At 50.0% G+C, this 19,495-nt stretch overlaps 3 protein-coding genes and 1 non-coding gene across 8 annotated transcripts; 2 read left to right on the forward strand and 2 right to left on the reverse strand.

Moving 5' to 3' along the window:
- The first annotated feature begins 11 nt into the window (after positions 1-11).
- Positions 12-10,532, forward strand: LOC112994595 (uncharacterized). Its single transcript, XM_026119059.2, has 7 exons — positions 12-134; positions 479-707; positions 1,552-1,675; positions 8,616-8,773; positions 9,200-9,273; positions 9,599-9,700; positions 10,310-10,532. Exons 2-7 carry the CDS (start codon positions 486-488, stop codon positions 10,476-10,478), a joined length of 849 nt encoding a protein of 282 aa, XP_025974844.2. The 5' UTR covers positions 12-134; positions 479-485; the 3' UTR covers positions 10,479-10,532.
- LOC112994593 (hydroxysteroid 11-beta-dehydrogenase 1-like protein B) lies at positions 2,838-7,351 on the reverse strand. Its single transcript, XM_026119058.2, has 6 exons — positions 7,194-7,351; positions 5,969-6,099; positions 5,475-5,586; positions 4,172-4,360; positions 3,512-3,655; positions 2,838-3,134 (listed from the first exon to the last, which is right to left on the reverse strand). The coding sequence occupies exons 1-6, from the start codon at positions 7,273-7,275 to the stop codon at positions 2,920-2,922; spliced, it is 873 nt and encodes a 290-aa protein (XP_025974843.2). The 5' UTR covers positions 7,276-7,351; the 3' UTR covers positions 2,838-2,919.
- Positions 10,533-11,479: 947 nt separating the features above from the next.
- Positions 11,480-18,191, reverse strand: SIRT4 (sirtuin 4). 5 transcript variants are annotated; one of them, XM_026119055.2, is made up of 6 exons: positions 17,824-18,191; positions 17,151-17,308; positions 15,252-15,754; positions 14,177-14,471; positions 12,813-13,014; positions 11,480-12,266 (listed from the first exon to the last, which is right to left on the reverse strand). In XM_026119055.2, exons 3-5 carry the CDS (start codon positions 15,749-15,751, stop codon positions 12,862-12,864), a joined length of 948 nt encoding a protein of 315 aa, XP_025974840.1. In that variant the 5' UTR covers positions 15,752-15,754; positions 17,151-17,308; positions 17,824-18,191; the 3' UTR covers positions 11,480-12,266; positions 12,813-12,861. The 5 variants fall into 5 exon arrangements, with proteins under 5 accessions (XP_025974840.1, XP_025974839.1, XP_025974838.1 ...); XM_026119054.2 differs by having other exon boundaries at positions 15,252-15,757; XM_026119053.2 differs by lacking the exons at positions 17,151-17,308; positions 17,824-18,191 and adding an exon at positions 16,919-17,144.
- A 741-nt stretch (positions 18,192-18,932) lies between these two features.
- LOC135330231 (U4 spliceosomal RNA) lies at positions 18,933-19,073 on the forward strand. The gene has a single exon (XR_010392108.1). It is a non-coding gene; the product is annotated as a U4 spliceosomal RNA (small nuclear RNA).
- The last annotated feature ends 422 nt before the right edge of the window (positions 19,074-19,495 follow it).

Below are 19,495 nucleotides of genomic sequence, written 5' to 3' on the forward strand. Positions count from 1 at the left end.
ATGGCGGCGGGGGGGGCGGCCGCCCCTGGGCGCTGCGGGGAGCCGGGGGCTCTGCTGCCCGGCCTCGCCCCGCCGGGCCAGCGGGGAGGCGCCGTCACCCCCCGGGCTGCTCCCCGCTCGCGCGGCGGCTGCGTGTGAGGGCCGGGGCCGTTCCGCGGGCCCGTGCGCGCTGGCAGCGGGGGTCTCCTCCTGCCTCCCCCGGGTTGGCCGGAGCCGTAGGGCGGCGGGAGCCGGGAGGGGCCGGGGAGCCGCTGCTGAGGGGCAGCGCCTGGCCGGGTCTCTCTGCCCGTGTGGCAGTGCGTGGCCCAGAGTGGCCCTTGTGGCGCCAGGGAGGCGGTGAGCTGCCGTGTCGGGGGCCGCCCCGGCCGCCTTTGCTGGCAGGGCGGGGGCGGCAGGATGGGGGAGGCCGCTGTTTGTCCGCAGAGAGCAGCGCTGTTGGCTCCAGCGGTGTGCGATTTGCCCTGTCGTCCCCGCTCAGGTGCAGGATGGAGACCCTGGACGAGTTTGACAACGAGTGCCCCCTCAGCGCGTCGTTTTGCAAGCTGATTTCCACAGAGGACTTCGAGGAGCAGTCCTTGTCCTACACTCAGCAATGCCTGCACGAGCTCTTCTCCCACATGGAGCAGAACCCGGGGATCTGCGAGAGGGCGGTCAGAAAGCAGAAACAGATGGAGAAGGAAGAAGCTGGCTTGATATCTTTTTTAAAGGTACCTGCAGTGTCTCCCTACTCGAGGTCCTGAGATCTTTGAAGCCATGAGGGTGATAATGAGATAGGCAAATTACATTAAAAAAAAAAAGTCTCACAACCAGATTTTTCCATCTTAGAAGCATATCGATTCCTAGTTTTGTACTGTAAGTCCATTCCTATTTTTACTCAGGTGTTTGTGCACATGAATTTTTTGGAAACGTTGAGCTCCCTCAGGATTTTCCTCCACAGAAATCTGGAGGATTCTGGATGCAGTCCCATCATATTGCAAAGATGAATCATCTCTAGGGAGGGAAGTGCTAGATCAGGTCTCTAGTCCTCACACACTGCCCTGGATTCCAAGATCGTTGTTTGTAGAGCAGTAAAGGTCCTAAGTAAAAGTAAATGTTACCAAAATCCCTCTATAGTGCTAAATGATAAATCCCCTTGTAGAGGTAAAAGCAAAATGCCATCACTATATAGAAAAAACACTGTTTTTGACCTATCTCATCAGCAGCAGGAAAGAGCTGGGTTGCAGCTGGAAGTGTTTTGGAAGCTACTGGCATACATCTTTCCCTGTAGTAGGAGCTCTCTGGGTTTGAGATGAGTAATATAAATACTGCTGGCCTCCAGGACTTGGGACGTGCTAGCATTCCCCAGACACATTCAGTGGGTAGGCTGAGGGCACCAGCTCACTGTGTACGTGTATGCCTGTGCTCAGAGAGCGTGGGAGCTCTGAAGCCATGAACGGCACAATAGCCATTGCAGCTGGCATCTGAAGTGCTGGAGGGATGGGGACTTTGTGGGCTTGTGTTGCAAAAGTGAGCTTTCAGCCTCTTATCTTCCTTTTCCCTATTGTTTTCTAGGCCAAGATTTTTTGGACTCTGCAGGGAGAATTGAATTACTGTAACTACGTGGGCATCTCAGAGATGCGAGAAAAAGTATCCCAGCTGAGACGAGACATGCAGAGAGCAAACAACTATGCTCGGGGTAATGACTGTGTTTCCGTTTCCATTTAGGCCTGGAGACCAATACTAGACCTTTTTACTTTTGCTTTTTCTCTCGGACTCAGCTCTTCTTACCTGTTGCTGCCTGGCTACTGGCACAGAAGAAAAACATCACAGAATGTTGTAATGGGGTATCTTTCCCTGGTGGGAAGGGGAAGGCAGGGAGTTGCACACAGGCTTGCAGATGTCATCTGTATCTGGAGCAGTGGTTTTAAGTCCCAGTTGACGTGACTCTGCCTTTCATCTTCCTGATGCGTTTTTTTTTTTTTCCTGATCACTCAGGGAGGATCTTGGAGATTGTAGTGATGTTTTTTACCTGCCATCTTTTTCATGCTTTTTCTCTGTAAACCTCAGAATGTGTTATAAAAAGGCATAGGCCACGTATTTTATCTGTTATATTAAGGAAAACAGAGACAGAGAAACAAAGTGGCTTTTTGAGTGTCAGACTGTGACTTCTGAATTTACCAAAGGACTGGGAATTCAGCCTGGTCTCATCCTTCCAAGTCTAGCATCCTGTACTCAGGACAACACTGCCAACAGGTTTTCATCTTCGCTTTGGACCCACCATGTGCCTGTTGGCTATCCTCTTGCCTTTGGAGCTGGCTGCATTTTAGTGTTGTTTTATGTGTACCATTTGTGGAACACTCTGGCAGTAAAAGTTGCTTCAGAAATGCTGGATATTAATTACTCATGATTTTTTTTTACCTTGGATCCTTCATGTCTCTTATTTTTTTACATTTCTTGCTTACTGGTTTTGTGGACAACAGGAGAGAGAGGATGTACGCAAACCCATGGGAAAACGACAGAAATGAGGGGAGAAGAGTATTTCCCTCATTTTGGAGCAATGAAAAGGCAAAAATTTTTAGTCCAGCCAGAAGTCTTTACAATTCTGAACGCTTTAGTTATGGTAGTAATGACAAAACAAGACCTGATAGGGCCATGCCCTTGACCTCGCCACTGTTTTTTGTGGCTGTTGTGCACGTGCTGCAGTGGGGTTTCTAGAGGAGGCTCTGAGCTGAGGGGTTAGTGTTCAGAGGATGTACTATCGAAGGGGACAGTTGTATTGAATTACACTGGATTTGGGGACATCTTAATTCAGTAAACGTTTCCCCATGTCCCTCAGAATGACTGAGTCCAACACAAACTGGATTGCAGCACCTCAGCAGACCTTGCTACTTTGGAGCCAGATTTTAATTGTGTTCTTGTGGAATTAAACTGCTTGGAAATCTAGAGGATGTTCTCCAGGATATAGGATTTGTCCATCAGTGTTTCTATCAGGCCTGGCATCCACTCTTTGAACAGCAGCGGAAGTTTTAAGCTCCAGTACGGATAGAAGACCTCTCGCTGTCGCAGCACACCTGCTCGAACTATTTCTTGAGCGCACTCTTCCTTTGGATTTGCAGCCATTCTGACTTTATCACCAACCTTTTCCACAGCATTATCTAGAGTAAAAAGAACAATGATCAGACTAAGGGTCTTCACTGTCTGCTCTTTAATAAGAGGATCTCAAGTGCCAGGGCAGCACTGTGCTATTCCCTCAATTATCAGCTGCCAGGCCCCAGATTTCTTTTTGTAGTTCATAGATTACCATGCACTGAATCTGCAGGTCTTCCCTCCCTCTTTCCCTCCCTCCCTCCCTCCTTCTCTCTCTCCCTCTCTCTCTCCTCCCCCCTCCTTCTCCCCCCACCTCTCCAGTGTTTTCTCTTGCTCATAGGGTTTCATTTTCATGTCACAGCTTAAAGATCATGTCTTTACCTAGTAAAAAAGCTATGGTAATTAGGGTGTGAGGGGTTTTCTTGTTTGTTTTTTGTTTTTTTACCTGTATTGATATATCCCAGCACAGCAATTGTGACAGAGAGGTTGGTCTGCAGGAGGCGAAGTTCTCTGCCTAGCGAGCTGTAGAATCCCTCCAGAGCAAACTTGGCTGCGTTGTATGGCAGGGTGAAAGGGGCTCCTATGCGGCCTGGGGGGAAGCAGACCAACAGGAATTACTGAGACAGTCGCCCATGGTCATTGAGAAAGTGCTTATGGACAAGAAGAGGCACTGAAGGTTGAGGATGCACCGGGTCCTCCTTAGTGATGCAATTCTAAATGCTGCTTGTACCTTTTATTAGTATAAATGGCAAACTGGAGAAAAACAGTTATCTTTTATGAGATATGATAGCTTTGCATGCACAAGAGTTTTTATGTGGCACTTCACTTCCAATCAGTTTTGAGCCTGGGTCACAGAGAGGTGTTGTGTGTCAGGGAGGGAGCAGTCCCAATTAACAAGTAGCAGATGGATTTTAAAGGAATGTTTTGTAAGGCTGATTTAGAGGAGAGTCAGAAGTGTTCATGAAAGAGTTCTGTAACAGGCAGGAGAGAGAAGGAAAAAAAAAAAGGATTGGATTTTTTTCTGTAAAGCAATAAAGATAATTCCAGCATTTTTGATTGGCTGGACTCAGAAGAGAGTAGGGTAAACAGGAGGAGCCTTCCTTACCGTTCATGGAGGATATGACAATGATGCTGCCCTGAGACTCCCGCAGCATGGTCAGTGCTGATGTGGTCAGCTGGACGTAACTCAAGAAGTTGATGGTCATGGAGGTAGTCACTGCTGCCATGTCCCCTTTGAAAGGGCCAAACTGACCACTTCCTCCCACATGGTTCAAAACCAAGTAGTCAAGACCCCCTGAGAGGGAAGACAAAACAAGGATTCGTAAGAAGCTTATGGGCTCTGTTCCTGGACTGGCGTGGATGAAGTATGGGCTTGTTCATCAGCATAACACCTACTCTCTATTCATGAATCGGCTTTTAACAAACCAGTAGACGGTATTGCATACCCTTCCCATTTAATCAAAAACACTTCTTTGACTGTTTATCATAGCCAGAACTTACTGTTGTTAAAGTCAGTATCAAAACTCCCAGAATTTAGGAGAGGAACTGAGCTCCCTATCTAATACTTGCTGCCCTGGCTCCAAGCTGATGCCTAGTTCTTGTTTCCCAGGACGTGTAGAAGGTATAGGCACCACCGGCAGTGTTCTTGCAATTTGATGTCGTTGGGATCAAGGTCCTTACTAAGAACTGACTTGGATCCTATGTGGTTCCTAAGCCAGCTGTTGTTGCAGATGTGCTTTCCCTGCTTCTGTCTCCTCTGCAGACTGTTGGAGGCTTTCTGTGCTCTAACTGCAGCCACCCCTCCTCACTCCTTTGGCTGACAAGCTCCCGTGGCATGTGTGACGTGCCTGCAGCTCCTCGGACACCACCCGCGTGCCCCAGTGTGACGGATAGCGCTTACTGACACAGAGCGCAGACGAGGGAGGAATGGGATTTGCTGATTAAACAAAACCCTTCTGTAAGGGCCCAGCATTCAGCAGACAAATTCAATAATGGCTGTTTGGCCTTTCCACCAAAAATGTCCTGTAGCCCACCAAGTTGTGCTTTGGGAATAACCCTGCTGGGCACAGAGAAGTCTGCGATGTGCAGAAAAAAAGCCAGTCGCTCTGTTGGTACAAGTCAAAATAATCAGTTATTAAAGGGAGAGCTCTGCTAATGGCCGTGTGCTGGGTCTGCATGGCTGGACCTGCTGCTGGCACGTTAAGGTTCTTCCTGTTAGCATAGGAGTGGGGACCCATACATGTCCCTTAGATCACCCTCTCCTATTCTACTTCCTTATCTTGGAGAGTGGCCCTTGGAAAGACAGAGACAGCATGGAGATCGGTGCTAGGCTACCCAGAATACTTTTCCCGTGGTAATTTTGGGAGACCGGTTACTGTTTACTGAGTACCGGAAGGTAAAAGCTTTACCCAGCCTGTCTCTGACGTCTTCAATGACCTTCTGGGCTGCTGCCAGACTGCTCATGTCGGCCACGATGTGCCAGGCAGAAGTTGCTCCCAGGGCCAGACACTTCTTTGCCACCTGGGGAGAAAAGAGCAGGCTCAATACTACTGCATACAAATACGGTGTTTCTGCTGCAGCCGTTTGTGCAGCAGTTACCTGCAGCACGGAGGAGCGCATGCAGCCTTAGTTTGTCCTAGCTTAATAAATAGGGGAGGTGTTTTTAACGTAATGTGGACAGAACTGAATGTAGCTGGAGAATGTTACAAGGCGGGGAGCAGAGGTGATGGCTTGCAGCAGTGTGTGTAAGGATATGTTCCGAGCCTGACTTCCTAGGTGTGAGGGCTTGCTGAGCAAATGCTTAGATTCTTAGTCGTCTGTGCCACGCGGCAATGAACTGTGTGCTTTTGTTTAGAGAGAACCCAGATGTTCTGTTGATTTAATTGCTCTCTTGCATCCTTACCTGCTTGAGCTGCTCTTCCCTCCTGGCAGTGAGGATCACGTGGGCTCCCAGTCGAGAAAACTCATAGGCTATTTGTTCCCCGATCCCTGTGCTTGAGCCTGTGACTAGCACCCGCTTCCCTCGCACCATATCTGTGGGGGGGAGGTGGGTAAAAGGCTGTTAGTAGGGGATTTTTCTCCCTTCCCCAGTACACCAAGCAGCAGTGCTGCTGCAGCAAGGCACAGAGCTGCAAGGCAACCGCTGCCTACTCCAGTTTCTCTGCATCCCAATAGTACGTGCCATAGAAGGAGGGCAAAGCACTGCTCGTCTGTCCATTATGGGTAATGCTACCTCCTTTCCTCCACAGTGGTTGAGACTTCATATCTGCCAAGTGCTGCATGCAAGCACTAACTTGTTTTTGTAACAGTGAAGTAGTGGTACTGTAGGTTTGGTAACAGCCTAAGACTGTTCAGTAGACTACTTCAGTAAAGGGTTAGATGTAATTGGACAAGTTACAGAAGGAAAAACTGTGTTGTGTTGCCCCGTTCTGGTCACTGAAGGGTGCTGGTGGGAGGAGTGGTCAGCCCATACCTTTCTAAAATGACCCTTCTGTCTTGTGTGCTGTTCACAAATGCATCTCCAGCTGGGAATTCCCAGTCTGCAGATGGAGCTCAGGGCAAGCGCCAGAAAGGTGGCTGGCTGTGGGCTTCTTTTAGAAGATAATACCCCAGACCAACTGTTTTGCTGCTGGATAGAGAATGAGTGTCCCTTTCTTCTCACAACCTAGGCAGAAAACACTTGCTTCAACTGCTAATTTCCATAGGAGAGGCATATTCAGTTTCTTTTCAAGACACCTGTTTCTCTTGCATTTTGAAGGGCATCACTGAAACTTATTTCCCAGATTTCCCAGCTGGTTCTCCTGAGCCACAAACTCCATGTTTCAGCAACCCCTTTAAAATAGGGTTTCCCCTTCAACTTTCCCTCTGACTGAAAGGGACAGTCACCATAAATCTGGTAGAGCTTTAGCAAGTGTCTTCCACCCATTTGGCTGTAGGCAACTCGGTAAGTGGAGGTTATTATTCCTCTTCATACTAATCTGTGAAAATGCATCAAAAAGCATTCATTTCTGTCTTGACTTTAACACTTTTCCCCCCAAGCAACAAAGGCCTCATCAGAGTGAGAAGGCAGCCCCAATCCCACTTGTATGATGTCTTCAGGGTCCTGAGGAGCCTCCAGCTTTCCTTACCTGCAGATACAGTTTCTTCATTGTAGAAGTAGTAGGCGCACAGGCAGATGAGGAGGGAGAGGAAGAGCTTGACTGCAGCCATGGTCCGTTCTGTGCACACATACCAGAGTCAATCGTTAAACCCGACAAACTCTGTCGTGCCAGAGGATAAACAGGGGAGGGTCATTATCTGCTTTTGTCATGTGCCACCTGCCTGCGTTGGGAGCCAAGCACCCTCCCTCCCATCAGCAGTTCTTATCAGATTGCGAACTCTGGGTCAGAGACTGAATCATTGCGGAAGTTCAGTTTTGAGAGTTCCAGAGTCCAGCTGGATTTTCTTCTCCTTGGCCCTTACCAGTGTGAGCTCATGGGATCACACTGGAAATTGAAATGCAGCATGTGTCTGAATCTTCCTATGCATTTCTTTTTTGCAAGCTTCTTCTGATAATGGAATAACAGAGGGTCCCAGAAATGCTGTCTTATTAGCAAAAATCACTTTTTCTAATTTGCATATGCTGAAGCCGCACATATTGTCTGGGTCTCTGCAAGGGCAAGCAGCTCACTTGGCTCATTCACTCCAAACTGCTCACCTGTAGTCTGTAAGTCATGCTCTACATTATGAGCTCTTCTAACACACAGTGCTTTCCTTTTTCTTTTTTCTCTTTTATTTTTAGCCTTAGTAATTGTTGCCTGCTTGGCTGATGGTTCTGTCAGGGGGAGCAGGTTGGAATTTCTGACTGTCCGTCTGTGTCCCCTGCATGATTTCGTGTTCTGCGAGGACTTGGGTGCACAGGTGACAGACCACTCAGCTGTGCAGCCCCCATTGGGGACTCTTGCAGATAGAAAAGCTCACAGAAGCGGTAGGACAGAAGGGAAAGGATTAATGGGCTTCTTTGTGTCTTAATTCCAAAAGATCATCACTTGTTAGACTGCAACCAGAAAAATCAAAGCTGTTTTAAAAGCCTGTATACCAGAATTTCCTGCCCCTTCAGAAAGAAAGCATCAGCCAGGAGGAATCTGGCATTTGAAAGATCCTGTTTTCACAGATCTGTGATGGAAATGGCCAGGCCAGCAGGACTGGAGAGGTAAAATCCTCTATCATAAATTTACCCTCTCACTACTATTATGTATTCTGTAATCTAAAAACACAGCTGCAAAGGCCAAGTTAATTCAGATCTCAAAACTCCTGCATCAAGACACCTGGGAGGGTGGCTGCTTGTGGTGATAAGAAACACTGGTTTCAGGGACTTGGCTGAGACCCTTTTCATTCCTTTCCCCATGACTCCAGACAGCCCTAGGAGAGGTTATGTGAGAGGAAGACTCCATTTCTGGTGCCCAAGCCCTAGGTTTTGAATGAACAGACTGAGGGAGCCAAACAGTCACGTGGTACTGGTTTGAAATCCTCTCTCTTTTTTTTTTTTTCTTTTTTTTTTCTCCTTACAGCTGCAAAAACAGGGAAAGGGCAACGTGCAAGGCAGTTGCGTGGAAAGAAGAAGCCTTTAGAAGGTGGATTTAGCCCCTTCCACTCCAGGATTCCTGAAACTCCCAAGTTCACCATGCCCAGGGTCTTTGGTCCTTTTCCAGAAGTTGTGAATAAACAGGTTTGTCTGTAGGAGCAATCCGACTCTAGACGTGGGAGGCTGCTCTTGCACCATATCCGCTAGGTACAAGTCCTCCAGGCCATCTGCAGTCTGTGCTGCCTTCGCTGGAGCACGGTCCATGAAGTGTCTCAGGTTGCAGGACTTTGCTCTGAGGATTTGCACACAGTTGGAGACAAGACTTGCCAAACAGGAAGTAGCTTTTTCTTGCTCTGGGTAATTCCAGGCCCTTTGAGAGGAGAGGCAGAAGTGTCCATTGTAAGGCACTCACAGCTCTATCCAGACCTCAGGAGCTTGTCCTAGTAGGAACAGCTGTAAGAAAAAAGGGAAGAACACTAGTTATTGGCTCAGCTGTTTTCATGGTAAAAAAAAAAAAAAAAAAAAAAAGGCTTTGTGCTGTTGTCTAGAATGTGCTTTTACAAACCACAGGTGGACAGAACTGCAACTTCAAGCCCTGACCTGAAGCAGCGGTGGGCTGGTGTATCAACAATAAGCCAGAAAAGGTAGGAAAGGACTGAAGCATGGCATGGAGCGGGGGGATGATCAAGGCTGGAATAAAGCAGACAAGGTAGATGGGAAGGATCCCTGTTTTCTCCCTGGTGATGAGGGAAGAGAGAAATGGCCCAGGCTCTGTAACACTCTTTTTTCCTCCTGTTAGTTTCAGCCAGTAACATGAGGATTACTTTCTTTTTTGTTTAGTCTCTTAGGACAGTTATTTCCGTCCCTCTCCCCGCCTTCAGCACCTGCTTTTGTAAATTCTGATTGGGCAGAGAGAATAAGGCTGAACTCTAAGTCAGTTCTCTTACTGAGTTTGTTGTCTTCCCACAGCATGGTTGATTTGCATCCTATAGTGCTCAACCCGGGAGGTTTTTATAACTCCCTCCAGGCTGGTAACTGCATGAATAAGCTGAGACACACAAACTTCTCCAGGTAGGTCTTTGCTAGTTACCTACAATGACATAGCCAGCTTCTGATAGCGGCTCTCTCTCTGCATTGCACGTTGCCACACAAACAGTCCCAAAGGGGTGACAGGGAAGGTGTCAGCCCATGTTAACAGTAATGCAGATGGGGCTTTTGGTGTAGGAACTTTATTTAGGCTTTCTGTGGCATTTCCTAGTTTGCTGAGCTTGCTTCCCAGGGGTGTCTGGGGGAACTTGTTAAGGGATGAAGTGCTCTGATGCTGCTCTAAGAGAAATCAAGCTCCCATTTTAGTAGTGCCGGATCAGCTTAGCAGAAAAAAAACAACTTTGTCATCTCAGCTTCATATCCTGATTATATATTTGCTCATTAACATATAGTAATAAACCATGCACAGGGAACTTACTGTAAATGATGCTGTTCCTAGTGACTTACAAGTATATAGTATGATCACTGGAGGGTCAGGCTAACGTTTATCAGTGATACTGAAGAGACACCGTGACTCCTCTTGCAGATGCTCTGTTGCTGACCTGGAGAAGAGGCAGGGATAGGTGTGGGAGGTTTACTTACCTGTCATATTGCTGATGACAAGTGATCACTGGAAATGTTTTCTTGTTCTAGATTGCTTGGCAACGTTCCCACGCCTTCTCCCCAAAATGCTGACCCTGCTGGCACTAAACCTGCAGCCTCTGTGCTTAACACACCTATGCCATGCAAGTTTCAAGGTGGCACAGAAGATGAAATGGATAGTGAGAAACCTGGCCCCAGTTCTTCTTCTAACGGGGCATAAATGTCTCATCTTACATCAGAGACCTATGTGAATAAACTCTCCATGCAAGCTCTGTGGTTGTCTGTGGAGCCTCTGCTATGCCTTAGCAATGACTGCTGCAAAAGCTTTTGTTAGCAGGACAGTTGTACTAGGCTAGAGACGGAGTGACATCAGTGAGCTTTCTTCACCACCGAGCAGCAGCTATCTAGCTCACTGGAAAGTAGAATCTTCATAAAATGGGAGCAGTGTGCACATAGGTGATGTGAACTTAACTCGGTTGGCTTCTAAGTGGAGCATCATCTCCCCTGGCCCATTATGTCCAAATCTTGAAACACACACAAGTATCTAACTCCCTCCACCTTCTGTGGAAATTGGGTACCTAAGTATCCTTTAAAGTCTGTGCTTTACTTGCTCCTGCCTGGCATGGATTTGAAGCAACAACAAGGCAAAAAAGAGCATCGTATCATGTGGTCAGTTCTCATTGCTTGGCTACTTGCTCTTTTAGCAAATGACTCTGGCATCCTTGCTTCCAACCACTCGTTAGCTCTTATCAAAATTTAATTAAGACAGGACATGTTATGTGGAGGGTAGGGACTGGGGCATTTTAATTTGCCAAATGGAAAACTCTAACAATTACACTCCTTCATAGCCAGAAGGAGTGGCAGATTCATGCTGAAGGTCAGTTCAAAAATTTAATGTTCCAATCTGGGCAAAATGATGTTTTATAATCCACACATGGTTTAATATATCTTAAGGTACCACTGTAAGGATCAACAAAACCTGGTTACCCAATAGTGGTGAATCTGCTGTAAGGAGTGTGCAAAATTACATCTGTGAATAGCTTGAGATTACCTCCTGAGGGAGACCTATTGTACAGATTTAATTGTATTACTCTCTTAATTCATCAAGTGTTAGTAATTACATCCTGCATTTTTGCAATGGAACAGATGAATCTAAACTGGCTATTGAGACTGTACTTGAATACATCATATGAGGGAGAGGAAATTACAGTGTAAATAATATCAGTTTTGTAAACAATTTTATTTCACCATTGAACTATTCATTAATAATATAACATCTTCAAAAGTGCATTCCAGAAAATAGCAGCCACACCAGAAGCAGCTCTGGTCAGATTAGCTAAGAGAAACTCCTCTGGCATCTCAACAATATATTATTTTTGAAGGGTTCAGATAGTAACTAGCTTAATTGGCCAACTGACAGTGGGGACAAGTGCTTCTCTTCCTTGCTGGAAGACATCAGCCTTGTATTCTGTGCTTTCTGATCATCTCTTAGAAGAGCAGTGTTCTTGTTCAGCTTCTCTCTTGAACCATGTTTTCTATTACAGTCTCCTCACAAGTCAAAGCCAGCTGCAGGTCCTCTTGCCTCCTTTTGCCCTCTGCAGGCTCTGCAGTCGCCTGATAGTGTCCGTGGACCCCCCGGCTGACAGGGTGGTGACATGGCCCTCCTGTGCTATTCTAACTCCTCAAGTTACTCAAACTCTCTGTCCCTCATTCTTCTCTTGGGACAATTATAAGAAATGTATTGTTCCGGACAGAATTCTGATCATCCTGTCCCAGTGAATGCAAAGAACAGGCACTGTTTACAATGGCAGGGTAAGGAAGAAAAAAATGAGAAGCTTTGTCATCATCCCTCTGTTCCCTGGTAAGTGGGGATGATTTCAGTGCAGAAAACTGGTCAGGTTGGCATGTGCGAGGCTTGCTGCCCTCTCCTGGTCTCCTCGGGGGCTATGCGCTGGGTCTCAGAGCTGCCTCTTCGGTTGAAGTGCTTCTGCTTTTGAGATGATGGGTCCTGCAGGAGCAGATGGAAGAAGCTGCTTTATAGATGGAATTGGTTATTTTATACAGCAGTGCTTTGATTAGCTGGATTAATTCAACCAGGCACAGCTTTCAAATCATCAGTAAGAGTCACGGCGACTTAACAGATCTTAACGAATCTCTGTATTACAAAGAAAAATGGTAGCATGTAGCGTTTACAGTGCTGATCAGGCACTCAGCATCTGCAGCTTATTCCATGTAGTTTTCTGATTGTGACAAATGGAGGGGAATGCAACACTGCTGAGTTTTCTGGCTTCCCTTGCCCATTTTTTTGTGAGTATTTGTACCCAAGCGAATCAATATGCTTTCTGTTTATGATCACAGGAAGTAGCCCACCAGAGTGTACCAGTTACAGATGAAAACTGACAGCCTGGTTTTGGTGCACATTATCGAAACGTATTTTTAATTTTTAGTCAGCACATCTCAGTCTTTCCTGGCAGGATGGCTCAGCATTTGATGGGCATTTGAGCAGGGGCGATCTCCTTGCCCTGCTAGGTGACTGAGCCGGGCAGCTACTCACCTTGTAAAAATTTTACTCCTTGATAGCCACCGATCCTCAGCTTGTTGGGTCAGTGTGCATCAATCAAAGGCAGCAGCTCCCCACAGCGGGAGTTCAGTTTCAGGGATGCAAAGTGATCTAACCGAGTCGGCCCGATGTTCAGTATCACAATTGGCAGCTGCTTCTCCCGGGCAGCAAGTGCAAACCTGTAACCAGAGTATACCTGCACGAGGCCCAAGAGACAAAATGATCAGCAGATTAGGCAAAAGAAAAGCTACAGAAAGGAATAATGAGAGCACAATTGTTGTTGCTGGTAGTGGGGAAAGAGGCGGTATGGTATGTATGTGCTGTGTGATGCGACTGCACTTAATTCAAACAGGAAATTTCTTTATTCAGGCATGCAAAGAAAAGAGCAACTTTTAACCTATGTCAGTGGAGGGTTTTACCCCAGAAAATATGTACACTGAAGGGAAATGTCCTTGACTTTCAGTAAATCTCTGCACCAGTTTTTGTTAGTTACCATAGGTACTTAAATGCTTCTACTTTGATGGTTCTCACGTGGTCCAGCTTAGGAAGTACAAGAATGAACCTGAGGCATTTCAGTCATTCCTGTACAAAGGATTATGAGCTCAAGAAGTGCAGGCTCAAGGAATTTGTCCCTCAGTATCCTGAAGCCAAGAGAATCACAACAGGACAGCCCTGGCTTGATCTTGTTCTGGGAGGCGTTAGAGTAGTTTTTCTTAATGTATGTTAGCATTTTGTAATAGAACCTTGCTTCTGGAAAATACCACTTATACAAACTCTGTTCCAGAAACTTCCCCAGGTTAAACAACAGGGGTTTCTAGACCACCTTATCTTATGAATAAGACATGGCTAACAGAGAAAGATTGTGAAACAAAGGACAGTCCTAAGTGGCAAGCAGAGATTTTCTGTTGTCTTCAGCAGTTTAGTTAGGAATTAGAGGCCCTTAAATCTGGTATTTCACACAGTGTGCCGTGAGGCCTAAGAAGCTGCCAAAGGCTAAAAGCTCAAGCAAAGAAATGTGGGGTGATGATCTCTGCAGGGCTGGATTGTGTCAGGCATCCTGGCTCTACAGGCAACTGTGAACCTACATAGCGATAGAGAGGATTGCAGGGAGAGGTCAGAACGTGTGAATGGTTATTTATAGCAGCTTCAAGGAGATTGATGCTGGAGTGACAGGGAAGCCCCAACAGGGCAACTGTGAAGCCAGATTCCAAGGACAGTAAAAATAAAATACCAAGAAGCTCTGGAGAGGCTGTAGATCAACATGTCAGCAAACAGTAGTCCCATCTTGTGGGACCAAGGATTGCTGCAGGCAGAGTAGCACAGAAAGAGAATCCAGTATGGGAGGAACATCTGGTTACCTGCATGGAGGATCCTGCCACCAGCATGGAGTCTGATTCTGCCAGGCGCTGGTGCACGAAATTCACTTTGTCCCGGCTCACTGTGTCTCCGAAGAACGTCACATCAGGCTTCAGGATTCCACCGCACTTACTGCAGGCTGGCACTCGGAAAGTACGCACCTGCTCGTCTGTCAGGAAGACATCCCCATCGGGAGCCACGCCAAGTGCTTCAGCTTTCCAGGTAGGATTCAAAGCTTCAAAGTGCTCCTGAAGCTCAGAACGCAAGGTTTGGTCTCCACAGCCCAGGCAGAAAACCCTGAAATGCAGAGTAAAGTCTTAGCAGAGAGCTTCATGTCAGCTGAGCATCGGGAGCCAGCAACCTGTTGCTTGCATGGCCTATTGCCATTATCCACAGTTATCTACCAAATAGCACAGGTCAGTGAACTGTCTTTCTACCTCTAGTTGAGACAGTCAAATTAAGAGCTTTATAGAAGGGAAAAAAAAAAAAAAAGGATGAATTACATCTCTGAAAGAAACCACCTCATGCCAGCCAGCGGTCCCCACTCCCAAAACTTGTTGCTTTGCAGGGATGCTCTAGAGGAAGCGCTGAAGCCTGCTGTGCCTCCTCTCCTGCAGTCAGGCTATGCCTTTGCACATGGAAACTTTGGGCAATCGCAGGCAGACTGCGGTGGCTCCTCTCCAGTACACCCTCCCCATGCTTTTCTGGCACTACGCACTCTGCTCAGCCCTGGTAATTATTCCTCGCATCCTCAGGATCCCTTTCTTCCCCTTAGCAAAGGATGTGTGCTTTAGCAAGGAAAGGGGAGATTCTGACTGCCCCAGACACTAGGGGAGATGATCCACAAAGTGCTCCAAAAATGGGGTGGTGTTCATGCTTACCAAATACTCTGCTGTGAGCAGCACTGGTGCACGACCCTTTTCTCCACCCTAGCCCAACACCGTTGAGCATGTCACCTCCAGGAATATTCCACATCTACATTTTGCACCCTGGCTCAGCAGCTAAGGCTGCACCTGCTCGTTGTGAACCCCAACAAGACAGCGGGGTGTTCACCATCCTCTCTGCCACGGAGAGTACCTGTGCGTGCAGCCGTGCAATTCTGTCATGCGCTGGCTCCCGGCTTTGCTGTGCAGGGCATCCACGTTCTGGGTCACCAGCCAGTGCAGCTTCCCCAGCTTCTCCCAGTCTCTCAGCGCCAGGTGTGCTGCGTTTGGCTGGTGGGAGGAGAACTGGGGCCAGCCCACAAAGTTCCTTGCCCAGTACCGCTGCCGGGCGCTGGCGCTGCGGACAAACTCGGCGTGCTGGACGGGCCGCCTGTCTGTCCTGGCGTAGAGCCCAACACCCTCGGAGCGGTAATCCGGGATCCCCGATTCAGTCGAGACGCCGGCTCCAGTCATTACAAACAGCTTCTTGGACTGGGAAACAAAGTGCTGCAGCTCCGCGACTTCCACGGGATCCGGGGGAAGACACGCTGGCACGAAAGCCAAGTTTGGAGAGGTTCTGGATACAACATGGGATCTGAAGTGATGGAGTCTGACGGCTCTGTGACCTCCTGACAACGTCCTGGCAGAGAACATGGTCTGCTGAAAGCGAAGAGCAGAACACAGGACAGGTAAAGAAAGCACAGAGCGTGTCTTTAATTCCATTTCCTTGGGATACTCTGGAAAATAATACTGGTAAGTTTTCCTTGTCCTGTTCTTTTGTCTTTCAGTAATGAATTCCAGAGTATTTTGAAAATGTTACTTAAAGCGTGAGGACAATGTTCACGTGTGCCTTGTGCAAGGGGGAACGCTGAGGCCTCCTGTGGTGCAAGGACAGAGCTAGCACCCCCGGCCCGCGGGGTTCCCGCTCTCCCACCCTGCCGTGGAGGCCTCGGAGGGCTCCCGGAGAGCCCAGACGGACCTGCGCGTGCACGGTCGTTTCCAGGCACGTGCAACAGGCAGAGAAGAAACAGCCGGGAAGCGAAGCCCCTCAGCCCCGTGGGCACTGTCCGGCTGGTGCCTCCGGCTCCTCCGTAGAGGAGACCCTTGCTCTGCTGTCTTTAACACATCGCCTGCTCCAAATCGGTCTTCTCGGTTTACCCCATCCTTGGCCTCTGTTGTGGAAAGCGACGATGGAGCAACCTCAGCGTTTTGCAGAACAGATTGATTCCGTGCGAAATGTAAGCTTCATGTGTGGGCTCAGTCCGGTAGGACCTCCTCTACCGCTCCAAGTTATTTTTTTAAATCTAATTGGTGGATTTTGTTCTCAAAGATTTTTGTTTTATTTTCATGTTTAGCATTGTGTTTGGCCCTCCTTCTGAAGAGGTTTAATTTTCCATGTGAATTAATTAAAAGGGACGCAGTTTATTGGGAGGCGTTAATGTGCTCTGAGAATAACATCTGTCACGATCCTCCCAAAAGGCTGCCAAGCCGGTTTGACAGTGTTTAAATTGCTTCCACTGATGGAAATTCTCCATTTCTGTCACTTATCATCAAAGGAGCTCTCAGAAGAAAATGTTTTGAAGGGGATTGAAAGGTAGCTATAATATGGATTGGCCCCCAGGAGAGGGAAGGCAGTATTAGGCACAGCAGCAGAAATACCAGATGCATTTGAAAGCAAAGAAGGGAAGCAACAAAGTAGGACAGACTAAGAGAGAAACTCACAAAGGGCAGGACGCTTCCTGCAAAACACAAGGCTGCTTTTAAAATGAAGGTGCTCAGATGAAACAAATCTATAAAATAAGTAAAACTCCTTAAACGTACCTATCAGTTTGTTCCTAACGCACGTCCAAAATGCTTTACAGAAAGAGTTCAGACCAGCTTAAGGTAGAACATAAACAAGTTTCTATAAGTGATTTCAGGCTGGAAATGCAGCGGGTATCCAGGTCATCCGAGTCTCCTTTGCTGCAATAATGACATGGGAAAAGGGGCAACAGCCAGGCTGAACGCACGCCGTGGGAGGAGGGTGACCCGGGGAAGGGTCCTGCGCGCTTACCTCTCATCCTGCTGCCGCGACGTGACTGCGACCGCGACCGGCCGCCGAAGGGACGCGAGCGCCTGCCGCCAGAGCCGTTCTCTGGGAAATGTAGTTCGCCAAGAAATCAAAGCCTGCGGCAGGGAGACTACATTTCCCATGCTTCGAAGAAAAGCTTCCTGAAACGTCACAGGAGAGTGAAATTTAAAAATGGTAAAAGCTTCATAGCTGCCCTCAAAGCTACAAACACGAAGAAAGTTAAAGGAGTATTTGCTACAAAACGTGAGGACTCGCTCTGATGAAATGCGGTGTAGACACCCGTCCCTGTAAAAGCAGGCAGTTTCCCCTCGCTGCTGCCAGCGGCCGGGTTTCGGTCGCAAAACGCGACGGAACAAATAACGGAAAAAAACCCTGGGGGCTGTTGGAGAAGGACGGCTCTCCCGATCCCTGAATTCTCGGGACGTGAATTGCCGGGGCTGCAGGAGCAGGCGGGGGCTGCGCTCGCCCTCTCCCCTGGGCGCCTGCGCCCGGCCCTGGCCTGCACCGTGCCGCGAGGGAGGACGCTCCGGCCCTTCCCACGGTCTCCTGCCGAGCACGCTGGGGGTGACAGGGAAAGGCTGGGGGGGAAACCCGGGAAAGGGCCCCTGGCAGCCAGGATGGGGGGATAAGGAAAACCGGGTCCCTCACGCGTTACCGTGTGTCCAGACAACACCCAAGAGGCGGCGGGTGGCAGGTGGTCCCTGGCGCTGCTTTTGGAGGAGTCGCGGAGGGAAAACGAGGGGGAAGGCGTCTGCCTGATGTGGTTGGGCCCCACCAGGGCTGCCGCTTTCTGCCTTTCTTTGGGGATGTTTTTGTCCGTGTTTGGAAGGCTTTCCTTCCTCGTCAGCCGGCGGGGGCTGCGCGCGTCGGGAGATGGGGTCTGCTCCCCTCCGCCCGGCGTAAACGGAGGCGGTTTTTCCTCTCCTCGGCTGCTGGTTCCCATGTGAACTTCCAGAACCGAAGCCCTGTGCGACCGGGACGGCTGCGGCGGGGCGCTGGCACAGCTCGCGGTCTCGACGTGTGTGTGACAAACCAGGGTTTGCCTGGCGGGGGGGGGGGGGTATTTTTCAGGGCGATCGTGGTTTTTAGGGAACGAGCCAGTCGGGGAGCGCAGGCGTGGGCCCTGTGCGGCCTGGCCTGGCCCGGGGCCTTTGGCCGGGGCGGGCGCGATGGGCTCTCTCTGACGACCGGCAGTGCTTTGCAGCCGCCTGCGGCAGATCGCCCTCGCTATTCGTTCGCGGCACTGCTGGTGTTTTAGTCCGTTTTTCCTGCTTTTGCTTTGAAGCACAGAGGAGCCGAGGCTTTACACTTCACCGTGACTGCGCGGCGGCGGCAGAGCAGTGCGTCCCCCTTGCGTGCTGGGCGCCCGGTCACCGCGGACCTCTGATGGCCGCCGCCGCGTGAGTCCGAGGCCGCTTTGGGGCGGTAGCGCTCATTTTAAGCGTTTCCCTACGTTTTCAGCTCTCTGGGCGAGGGGCTGCCAAGGGCTGTGCCGCCGGCCGCGGCTGCCTGCTCCCACCCCGCCCCCTCATTTGCATAGCGCTCATTTGCATGCCACGCCCTCCCGGCACCCCCCGCGCGCCGCCGCCCGCCCGCCGCGCCGCGGGCCGCCCCCCACCGTTCCCCGCGGGCGGCGGCGCGCAGCGGGGGCGCGCGCGGTGGCGGGGGCGCGCGGGGGGCGCCGGGCGGGCTGCGGCGCGGCGGCCGCTCTGATCGCGGCGGCGGGGCGGCGGCGGCGGGCCGCGGCGGCGGGGGGGTGACGTCAGCTTTGCGCAGTGGCAGTATCGTAGCCGATGAGGTGAACCCGAGGCGCGATTATTGCTAGTTGAAAACTTTTCCCAATACCCCGCCGTGGCGGCTTGCAATATAGCTGCCACCGGCAATTTTTGAGGGCCTCTTCGGAGGCTTCTTTCACGTGGTCCAAAAACAGAGCGGCATAAATAATCCGGGAAGGGTGTGGCGGCGGGCTGCGGGCGGCGAACGGGTGCGGGGAGCCGGCGGCCGGGGCGGGACCCGGTGCTGACAACCGGGGTGGGGCTGCGGCCCGGGCGCAGGGCCAGGCGCGCCTGATGTCACGCTGGTTTGCATACTCACCGTCCACCTGACGTCACGCTGATTTGCATACTGCTTCCCAGCAAGCTCCGCGGCCGCCCCGCCGCTCGGCACAGCGGGGGAAACGGGGCCCCCCTCTGCGCGGCGGCGGCGCGGGGGCGCGGCGGAGCCCGGCGGGAGGCGGCGAGGCGCGGGGCGGCGCGGCGGGGCGCGGGGCGGCGGCGGCGGAGCTCGCCGTGAGGTTGGGGGCGGCGGCGGGGCGAGGGGCGGCGGCG

The sequence above is a fragment of the Dromaius novaehollandiae genome, chromosome 17, assembly GCF_036370855.1.
Source record: "Dromaius novaehollandiae isolate bDroNov1 chromosome 17, bDroNov1.hap1, whole genome shotgun sequence".
Classification (NCBI taxonomy): Eukaryota; Metazoa; Chordata; class Aves; order Casuariiformes; family Dromaiidae; genus Dromaius; species Dromaius novaehollandiae.

Coding starts and splice junctions, on each gene's coding strand:
- LOC112994595 (XM_026119059.2), top strand. CDS start 486: ATGGAGACCCTGGACGAGTTTGACAACGAGTGCCCCCTCAGCGCGTCG. Junction 1,676..8,615: donor AGCAAACAACTATGCTCGGG/GTAATGACTGTG, acceptor TTCTCCTTACAG/CTGCAAAAACAGGGAAAGGG. Junction 9,274..9,598: donor TCAACAATAAGCCAGAAAAG/GTAGGAAAGGAC, acceptor GTCTTCCCACAG/CATGGTTGATTTGCATCCTA.
- LOC112994593 (XM_026119058.2), bottom strand. CDS start 7,275: ATGGCTGCAGTCAAGCTCTTCCTCTCCCTCCTCATCTGCCTGTGCGCC. Junction 6,100..7,193: donor TGAAGAAACTGTATCTGCAG/GTAAGGAAAGCT, acceptor TCCCCCCCACAG/ATATGGTGCGAGGGAAGCGG. Junction 5,587..5,968: donor GGGAAGAGCAGCTCAAGCAG/GTAAGGATGCAA, acceptor TTTTCTCCCCAG/GTGGCAAAGAAGTGTCTGGC.
- SIRT4 (XM_026119051.2), bottom strand. CDS start 15,820: ATGGAATTAAAGACACGCTCTGTGCTTTCTTTACCTGTCCTGTGTTCT. Junction 14,472..15,251: donor TTGCACGGCTGCACGCACAG/GTACTCTCCGTG, acceptor TCTGCATTTCAG/GGTTTTCTGCCTGGGCTGTG. Junction 13,015..14,176: donor TGGCAGGATCCTCCATGCAG/GTAACCAGATGT, acceptor GGCCTCGTGCAG/GTATACTCTGGTTACAGGTT.